The following is a 10,594-nucleotide window of genomic DNA, read 5'->3' as shown; positions in this document are numbered from 1 at the left end:
TAATAGGAGAGTATTATATTTTTTTTTTTAGCTGTAAAGTCAGTTTTTGCTACTTTATGAAGTCTCCTGTGGTTGAATTGTGTGCTGAAAGGAAGTTACTAAGAAACTGTACTCCTTTCAGAGGTGACCTGAAAAGATCTCATTACTGGATTGTAAAATTTTGTTTTTAATACGACAAATGAGTAAAAGTCCCCGGAAGAGAGAGCTAAATGATCATCCACTACACAATTCCTTGCTTTTCTGCCTTTCCGCATCTGAAAAATGCTCTTTCCAGAACAGAGGTCTTTGTGGGATCAATACTACCGGTGCATGTGTTTTTACCCTGCTCGGTAAAAGTGGATAGCTTTCTGTGTCTAGTCTCTCGGCAAGGAGTAGCAGATACTAGCGGCCCCGCAGGTCAGCAGTCTATCAGAGACAGTTTAAGTCACGAAGAAAACGATTGCTGTGTTGGCTCGTTTGTCTAATTAATTTCCTTTGGGCACTAATGTAAGAATAGTTATTCCGGGACCGTCCCAGGATTCATCTAGTCTAAAATCTTGTTTCCATTTGGAGCTGTTATCGGGGAAGCCCAGTTGAAGAGCTTGATCCAGGACTGTCAACTAAACCATATATGCAGATGCTTTTCAGATAAAATTTTGAACATTCGAATTGCCCTGTGAACAGGTGATTGCGCCTCAAAAATTTGTGAGAGACTTCTGATTATTCTCTTTACCAGAGCTCTCCTTGAAGAAACAGTGTCACAAAAGAAGCAGTACTACTGTCACAGAAAAGGAATAACAGTGTATCTGTTAGTAAAATAATTGATGCTGAGGAGTATTCATTATTTATAAAAGCACTTACTGTGATGCCACCGAGTATTGTCATACTTCGCGAGTTTCAGCTGAGAGATGTGGGAGGTGTCGGGTGCCGTCTGCTGCAGCTCGATGCCCATTGCAGCCTGTTTTTCTGCCTGTCGTGGCTCCCTTGCCACTTGGGGTCGGTCTGATTGCATGAGTCAATGAGGAGGTGCTTTCTAGAGTTTTGTCACGGCGATGGCAGCTGAAGTGGCAGTAAGACTAGGACATCTGGCCCCTCTGCTGCTTCTCCCTTGCCCCTCCGTGTTTGTTATTGACATACCCGGTATAGTCGGACAGGTGCAGCTATGAGGAAGCACTGTCTGTGGAGCAAAAAAGGAAAAATGGAGKCATAACAGACGCCGGTTTTGCTCTCCCGAGGGTATCTTGGGGTGGTCAGGTGATGCCACTGAGCTCTTGGTAGAGGAGGAGGGCACTGTCAGAAAGAGGCTTAGCAGTGCAAAGCAAGTCACAGACTAGTGTTTCAATGTGCAGCTTCAGTGCGCAGTTTTGCTCGATCGCCTTTCTGTGCCAAAAGAGCAAGCTTGCCTAACAGCACCATCTGGCGAGTCCTGCAGTGGAATAAATGGAGGAGCAGAGATAGCCTGTATCACAGAGTCCTGTCCCTCACATTTGGCACTGTAATATCATTTAGGTTGGAAAAACCTTTAAGATCACGAAGTCCAAATGTTGATCCAACAATGCCAAGTTCACCACTAAGGCAATGATGTAATCTATTCAGTAGATTTATAAATGCGTATATATATATGTATACATATGTAGATCTTCAGCAATTGGATGCGAAGCTTATTCTTTGGGCTGTTCAGCAGCTGCTTTCTGCCTCAGCTAAAGTTTGTCAAAAATCATGAAAGAGATTGTTTGGTTAAAAAAAATTACATTAAAGCAATGCAAGTTTAACCTGGTCTGAAACCACTTTAACTGCAGAATTCAATTGCATACGGTAAGTGGCTATATACATGAAAATAGATTTACATGTGCCCAGTATGAGAAGTGCAGAAGCAAAAGACACAGTTTACAGAGAAAGTGGCGTATTTGGACTTACACACTGGAAACCACTCAAGAGAATACTCTTACAGGTGCTTTATTTTGTAGTGTAATCATGGTTGTGGGGTTTTTTTTTTGTTTTTTTGGTGGTGTCTACACGTGTATATATTCCTTAGAAACATTACAACTTTTCCAAAAGGCTAGAAAATTAATCACAAATATAGAAAGCAGGCATCTACTTAGTACTTTACTGTGATATCACACTTTTTCTTGCATTTTTTATAATATTGAAGTGTAGGGAAATACTTCCGCTACAGTCATTCAACATGTCATTTGTAGCGCTTGAGTCCGATTAGTTCAGATGCTGTGCAATTCACTGGTCTGCAGGGTTTTCTTTCAAGAAATCAGAGCGTGTTGATATATGTGTCTTTCACTGTAATGAGGAAAAAATCATAATTGTAAATTGAAAACGCAGCAAGATAGCAAATATGTATATGTAGAACGTTTGAGGTGATCTGCATACATGAGGAATCTTACTTTCCTAGTACCTTGCCTGCTAATGTACACTGTTTACAAGTGGAATCTGCACAAGTGAGAGCACAAAGGGGCAAGTGATGAAAACCTCTAGCAAAAAACTGTGAGGAGTGCATGTGTCTTGACCTTTGCAAAGTAAAACAGAAATCTACTTGGAGTGGACATGCCTAAGATTTTCTAGGAGTTACATGCAGACAGATCTAAGTCCCAAATTGGTAATTCCTTAAATGCAGACACGGGTTAGTTAGTCTCGGGGTATATGCACTCCAGGCCAAAGACATGTCACCTGTTTTTTTAATTTTATCATCTGGTCAGGTGGTCGGGTGTGGCTTCAGGTCGAGAGTGGACAAGCAGCGACCGGTACAGCAGCATAGTGCCACTATAGGGTATGGCACCACGCCTCAGCATCCACGGTTACCAGTGTTCGCATCTACTCCGCTTAGGGGATAGATATCCTTGTAATGTTGAATTGAAACAGAAACACAGTTGAGTGATTCAGAAAGATTCCCCACCCACCTCCCAATATTCACCAGTATTTAAGTTGAGGGTCTTGTGTATTTTGCAGAGGTTTTTTTTTTTATTTTTTTATTGTTTTTTATCCAGGGTTGAACTGCATCAACGAAGGCTTTCTTGAACATCAAACATTTACTTATTTGCTTATTTCTGCACTGATCTTACTGTCACACATTGCTTTCTTTTCCGTTTCCAGCAGCTGTCACCTGCATTCATCATCCCTCAGTGCAGCTGATTAAGGAAGCATTTAGTGCCACATACATGTAATTTGAAGAAGGCTTTTACTAATGTGAGAATTTGTATTGTGTAAGTTTTATTGTTACTGTGCCACGGGAGCGATGGTTCACGAGCATTTCCCTTCTCTTTTTCAGCTTTTCTCGTTGACTTTCCTCAGTGAGAATGGCAAGGATTCGAATTCCTAGCACAATTGTTATAATTTTTGTGACAGTTCAGACTGGATTCTTACTCTTCATGTATGCCCGGTATAGCAGCTTTGTGCATCAGTCCGAGGAGAAACCACGTCAGGTCCACGTACTTATTCTGTCTTCTTGGCGGTCAGGATCTTCTTTTGTTGGTCAACTTTTCAGCCAGCATCCCAGCGTCTTCTACCTGATGGAACCTGCGTGGCACGTGTGGGTTACAATGTACCAGAACAGTGCCAAAGTCTTGCACATGGCAGTGCGGGACTTAGTCAGGTCTGTCTTTTTGTGTGACATGTCTGTGTTTGATGCTTACATGCCTTGGAAAAGAAACTTATCTGATCTTTTCCAGTGGGCAGCAAGTCGGGCTCTGTGTTCATCTCCCGCTTGCGACTCTTTTCAACGTACTGACATAACCAGTGAAATGGCATGCAAGACTCTTTGTGGACGGTATCCGTTCAGCAAGGTGGAGGAAGCCTGTAAAACTTACAGCCATGTTGTCATCAAGGAAGTTCGATTCTTTGACTTGAAGGTCCTGTACCCCCTTCTCACTGATCCGTCCCTGAATCTCAAAATTATTCACCTGGTCCGTGATCCCAGGGCAGTCGTTAAGTCACGGGAACAATCGGTCAAAGCGTTAACTCGTGACAATGGAATTGTCTTGAGTACCAATGGCACTAAAGTGGAAGACAGCAAGTACAAAGTAATGCAAGAGGTTTGTAGAAGTCATGTTCAGATTTATGAAACAGCAACTTTAAAACCACCTAATTTCCTGAAAGATCGCTATTTAATGGTCCGTTTTGAAGATCTGGTAAGAGATCCATTATCAGAAATCTCAGAAATGTATAAATTTGCAGATCTCAGTTTGACTCCCAGGCTCAAAAGCTGGATCTATAATATCACGCATGGACAGGGATCAGGAAAAAAAAAAGAAGCTTTCAAAATAACATCTCGAGATGCAGTTAGTGTTTCACAGGCCTGGAGAAATATTCTTTCCTTTCAGAAGGTTAAGAAAATACAGGAAGTTTGCAAAGGTGCTATAAACATGCTTGGTTATCAGCTGGTGGATTCAGAAAAAGAACAAAGAGATCTGACATTGGATTTAGTGTTGCCGAGACGACAAAGCCAGTTCAGTTGGTTGTCATTTAATCCAAAGCTCTGAGATATTTTTTAGAGATCTGGGGAGATGGGGCAGGGTAGATGTTTGAATATGTCTCTCCTATGTAGCATACGGTAGTTGAAACATGCCTGGCCGATGACTTTAACTATCTTTTTGTCTACTCTTTTTCTGGAATGTGAGAAGGTTTTTTTTTCCCTGATTTTTTTTTTTTTTTTTTTAAATTAAAAAAAGACAGCAACTGTGCTGCTCACAGCATTAAGAATACCATTTAAGCACTTTCTATTAAAAGATGGGTTATCGAAGATGTCTTTGTTTATTAATAATAGTTGACTTTTTTGTGGTTTAATTATTTAAGGATAATAATTCTTTATTTGTATATATTGAACAAAATAGATATTAAATTCTTTCACTTCTTCTTTTGCTTTAAGGTTGATGTGCAATTTTGTATTTTTTTTTCAGGCTTCTCTTGATGTTTTAAATTTTAGACTACAGGTTCTCCAAAAGGTGGGGCAACTGCAGCAGTTGCGTTGTAAAAGGCTTAAATGGGAGCTCCGTTTATTGATAGGTTTCATAGTGGTTTCCTTGGAATGGTAACATTTACAATCAGATACTTGAACGTGATGTTCGCTGGGAGTGCAAAAAGCAAAAGATATGAAGAAACTTTCAGTGGAATCACTGTAAAAATAGCATTTCAGTGTTGTCCCTGTTGTATTTTGATGCCTGAAAGACAGGCTAGAAATAAAACCCCATAGACCGGTGTCTGTAGAGCAGGTGTTTGTTTATTGCAGTGCCGGAGGGGCATCATTTCCCCCCTTTATTCTTTTGTGAATCGTTTCACAACTCGTAAGGCGGTCCCGGCGCGCATTCCCTGAAAATACGTTCCCCTCTCCCACCTGTCTCAACCGGTAGCTCCTCCGATCATCGTAGGAAGTCGTTTGTTTGTACCACCACAAAATACATGGAGTGAGCACACATGTACAGAGCATGATCAGTCCCAAAAACAAATTTCCCAAAAATAATTGTTTTAGCCATTTGAAACTTGGAAGCCAGGATGTGTTTCCAAAAAGTGGTTTGTCCAAGAAGCGTCATCTTTTGTCATTTTGTGAAGCGCTTTTGCACGTTGCAGATTGTGTGTATGTCTGTGGGTATTTGCCCCGATTGAGCCACCTGGGTACAGTAAGTAATATTCACCAGTGTGCAAACTCCTCCTAGTTGTGCTGTAATCATATCTAATACCATTTGATTCTGGAATACTACCTCTTTTATGGAATCTACCTGTGTCTGCAATTGTCCAAAGGCATCTGCTGTTTTATTTGCAAGTATTTCCAYGTCTGCTGAGATGTTAACAAAAGCCTTTTCCAGGTGTGCATTTAATTTGTGATCTGGTTGCTTAGGTTGATTCTCAAACACAGTATAGAGTTTCTCATGCAGTTATTTGTTGTGACTTTTCGATACTCACTGATACACTCATGACCTACTTGAGCCAAGTTTTCATCSTGAGTAGCATTCAATCCGTAAGGCCTACCTACCATAACTGATTTTAAGCGGCTTGATCTTTTGATCTATTTTTCTCTCTCTGAGTTGTGCAAGGGCAATAAGTAAGGCTTGTTACCAGTAAAAATTGGTTTTCYGGCAAATTTTTGCTATTTGCTTCTTGATCGTGAGATTCATTTTCTCTACTTGACCACTAGCTTGCCATCTGCAGTGAAGTTGACACTGAATTCGTTGCGCTTTACCGACTGCTTGCGTACCTTGTGTACAAAAATGTGTTCCCCTATCAGAGGAAATTTCCCTGGGTACTCCAAACCTAGGGGTAATTTCTAGGGGCAGAAGTTATCTAGGGATAATTTCATGGGGCAGTACTTTTACTACTTCTCTTTGTTTGTTTTGCAAGGGAATGCCTCTGGCCACCCAGAAAAAGTGTCAGTAAGCACCCACAGGTATCTGAAACCCCCCCTTTCTTGGGAGCTTGGAAAAACTTTTTTGCCATGCATTCCCCCAGGGAAAGGCTCCCCTGTCAATCACTCATTGTTCTGATCTGACTGTTGTATTGGGATTGTGCCTCAAATGAATGTCAAATTGCGAGGTTACTTCCTTAATAACCGCTGACAGATGTGGGCCTGCAATTGGTGTTTTGAGATGCTGATAAAAGAAAGTGAGAAGCAAAGCAAAAGCTACTCAATAGGTATGCAGTACAGTATTATTCAAACTGGTTTAATCTGAGAAGGACATTAAAGGCTTGTTTACTACCAAGAAAAAGGATAACCTATGTTAAGGTTGCACCAGAGGAAGTGGATTTCAAGAATGAACAAACATTCCTGAATTACCTTTGGTTCTTAAAATCATCATGTGTTTTATCAGAGGAAAGCATTGCTATAAATACTATTTCTCTTTCATCTGGAATCCACATACACTAATAATCTTCATTGCAGCTTTGAATCTGCCAGCCACTATGATTAATGCCAATCAACACTTAGAAACAAAAAGCGCTTATTAAGTTTTCAATCAAAACCAAAGCGGTACAAATTGAAAGCATGCTGGAAGCCTAGATCAAATTTTCAAAAATCTTGTCTCTCCAGTGAGTACCCAGGGTCCGCAGCAGCTGGCTGAGCCGATTTCAAGGTCTGGAGAGCCTTTCCCGGGCAAGGCTCCCAAGTGTACCCTGAAGGGGTTCCAGCTTTTGATAAACCCAAATTGGCAATTGATTACATTTTTAGTGCAGAAACACGTGGGTCTGTTGGCACTTCCCAACCAGCCAGGGCCAGGGCTTGGCCAGAGCCTAGGCCTCAACTGGGAGGGATTCCCTAAAATATCCTACAACCAGGCTTTTATCAAAACTGCTTTTTCACATATTTCTACACAAGTTATCAGCTCATGTTCTTAAACCATTGCCTACCATTCTCCATCACAATTGTTTCAGTAGGCTTCATCCTGTCTCTATAACAAAAAAACTTAATATTTCTTTTTAAATGAGTACATTAGAGCAAAGTTTAAACTGAATTTCACCTAAACTTAATGTCATTCGAAAGCAACATCATCGAAATCTGACAACACCCAATAGAAACTGTCTGACAGAGCTTAAACCCATTAGAGTACAAACTGAACCTCCGCAAAACCCCTACAACAACTACACGCAATAGAACTTAAGGTATTTTAAAGAGCTTGACCTCAACAAAACTTAATATAAATGGAGTTTAGCGACTAATGAAATCAGTAATTTGTTCCATAGCGGCTATTTACTTTTATGGTGCTCACATGAAGCACCAATCATAGAACATACATTTTCATTCATTCACACTCACTCACCGCATTCGATAACACTTCATTTGCTCCCATTCGTATCCAAACAACACCACCAYACTAAGCTACCTTTGTTTTCAGATCACCTTTTCTCCACGGGTTTTAAAGCACTCCATGTAGGCCTAGGTCCTTCCAGTAAAATGAACAAGGATATCCTTCAGAGTCTTCTTCACAGATCTCACAGTCTAGAGTAGGATGTCTCCAGGGGCCACCTGGTTTGCCTGTAACTTTGAGGCTTAATAATGCTGCACGTTTTGCTTCTTGGTCCGCTATGTTATTTCTTCCGATGGTTTTACTTAGGCCCTTTTGATATTCCTTAATATRTACCACTGCTAATTGTTCTGGTTTTCTGACTGCCTTTAAATTGTCTTTGATCAGCTGTTCGTGGATTAGTCCCTTTCCTGAGAAGTTATTAGACTCCTTTCTTACCATATTTCCCAGATGTATGTATCACCCCAAATGCATATTTGGAATCCGTATAAATTGTCCGAAGAATGGGATCTTCTAGCTGTTAACAAAAGGATCAGGACCTGAGGTATCACTGCCCTTTGTGAGGATAATTGACAGGAATAAATAAATTTTCATTCATTGGCTCTTAAGAAGCTTGGGCACGTTCTCTAATTAGCAAAAGTGAGCAAACCCACCTTTTCCTACTACTGAGGACATGTCACCTTTATGACCAGACATTTATTCTCAATCCATAGTGCCTTATGGATACTGATACCAAAGCCAAGTACATTACTTAATTGATTTAATATTAATGCAAATAATGTGTTTTACAGCAATAATCATTACATATGATACTGGGTTTATCAAATGTACATAATGAACACTAATATACGCAGAAAAATATGTACAACATGTACAAGAATATAATATCTGTTATTAAGCATAGAAATTTCAGTTATATATAGTATAGAAAAAAATATGTAATGAATGTAGTATTAAATACAATAATGTATCAATTATGTTTAATACATAATATATAATAATAATTGATTTAGAAATAATATACATAATGCAGAAAACAATATACATAATGCAGAAAACAATATCTATCACAGAATATATTCATGCCTGGAAAAGGCCTAGAAATAAAACCCCATAGAATGGCAGGAATTTGTTTATTGCAGCACTGGAGGGGAGGGGGATTTTCCTCCTAACCCACCTGTCTTTGCTTATAATTGGCAGGTATTTATGCAGTAAGCAAGGTCTAACATTACTATCGTCACTACGCCCACCACCCGTACGTGGGCATGGAAATACCTGATATGTAGCTCTGAACTAGATTATCAGAAGTGCATTCTAATTATTTTAGATACAGTAAAATGTAAACTCTTGAAAAAGCTACTGCTTGTATTAATGAGGAAGACACAATTTTCACAGATAATTTAAAAAAAAAAACCCTGCAAAAGAACTCGGAATTTTCACAGACAGTTTTGGAAAAAAAGAAACCTCAAAATGACCCTGTGATATTTTAGTAGAAATTAAAGTACATCTGCCATTGCCCCTATGGGAGTTCASAGTCCATTCCACTGTGCTCTCCCTCTCTCGCATCAGAATACAAATCATCTTATAAAAACCCCAGCCCTCAAACCACTGGACATAAGTAAGCCTTTATAGCTATTTTCACATTAAAAAAACAGAAAATAGCTCTCTGAGTCTTAGCACAGCTGTCAGGCCCCTATAAGAAAGCAGCGTCCTATTTTTCCAAGCAACTCGACACCATAAGCAAGGGGTGGCCTGCATATTTCAAAGTAGTTGCAGCAATTATCATCCACATCAAAAAAACAAAAAAACTCATGCTAAAACAGACACACGGTATCAGCTGTCCTAGAGGAAAAGGAAAACCACTAGCTGTCTCCTTCGATATTCCTAAAATACCAAGCAATTGTAGCCAAATGTAATGACATTGACATCCAAGTAACTAACACTGTTAACCCTGCTTCCTTTCTGCCAAAAAACTCCGAAGCTGAACCAGTAGTACACGATGCCTAAGAACCATCGAAGCTGTGTACTCCAGCTGTGCAGATGTGAAAAAAAACGTTTCAGATGCTGACAACTAGTTCACTAATGGCAGCAATTTCATAAAATCAAAACCGCAGAAAACTAAATATTATGTAACCACTGTCTCTGAAATAATTAAATCGAATTCATTACCTGCAAAAACTTCAATTCAAAAAGCAGAACTGATAGCTGCAACCCAAGCATTAGAGCTAGCTAAAGAAAGAAATCATCAATATGTAGAGAAATTCGAAATACGCTTATGGGATATCCATTGTATAGTAAAATTTAAAAAAACGCCAACTCTTAACAGCAACACAGAAAAAATTTGTGGAACATGCAACCGATATCCTCAAACTTCTCAAAACAGTGAAACTCCTATCACAAGTAGCAGTTATACATTATCCAAAACACTGAAGCACTCAAGAAGTAATGCTCCCCCCTCAAAAAAAAAAATTGTAAATTCCCAAGCTAAATGAACTGCTCCAAAAAAGCTTCAATAATAACTGCTTTAATACCCAAGAACAGAGATACAAATGAACAAATAAATTATCAACCATCAAATGAGAAATAGATACAAAATAATAAAAGAAAACCTTCTAAAAATAATTAAAAGCAGTTAAAAACAAGCCAATTAGTAATACCTAAAAAAAATTGTAATATACTATGTACATTGTAAACATAATAAAAATCAGTGAACAATAAATCCTCTTTACCAGTATCTCAAAGCACAGATTGCAAGCACAGGTTTGTTAAAAGTTATGGAAAAAGTAACCTGACAATGCCAAATCTGTCTATAAAACAATCCCAGTACAACAGTGAAAACAAAAAATAATTGAGCCAGAACACCCTTCCTCCCCCCCCGC

At 39.3% G+C, this 10,594-nt stretch overlaps 1 protein-coding gene across 1 annotated transcript in view; it reads left to right on the top strand.

Annotated features, from left to right (window-relative positions):
• Positions 1–8,553, top strand: part of LOC130583604 (carbohydrate sulfotransferase 5-like) — a 9,977-nt gene extending 1,424 nt beyond the window's left edge. Inside the window, exon 3 of the mRNA XM_057383067.1 lies at positions 3,257–8,553. Within this exon, the coding sequence (XP_057239050.1) occupies positions 3,285–4,466 (1,182 nt within the window). The 5' untranslated portion in view covers positions 3,257–3,284 and the 3' untranslated portion in view covers positions 4,467–8,553. The remainder of the gene's footprint in view (positions 1–3,256) is intronic.
• The last annotated feature ends 2,041 nt before the right edge of the window (positions 8,554–10,594 follow it).

Source organism: Malurus melanocephalus, unplaced genomic scaffold, assembly GCF_030028575.1.
Source record: "Malurus melanocephalus ecotype Western Australia unplaced genomic scaffold, MMel_1.1 scaffold_605, whole genome shotgun sequence".
Taxonomy (NCBI): Eukaryota; Metazoa; Chordata; class Aves; order Passeriformes; family Maluridae; genus Malurus; species Malurus melanocephalus.
The sequence above is the reverse complement of the archived record's forward strand: the minus strand, read 5'-3'. Positions and strand labels throughout refer to the sequence as shown.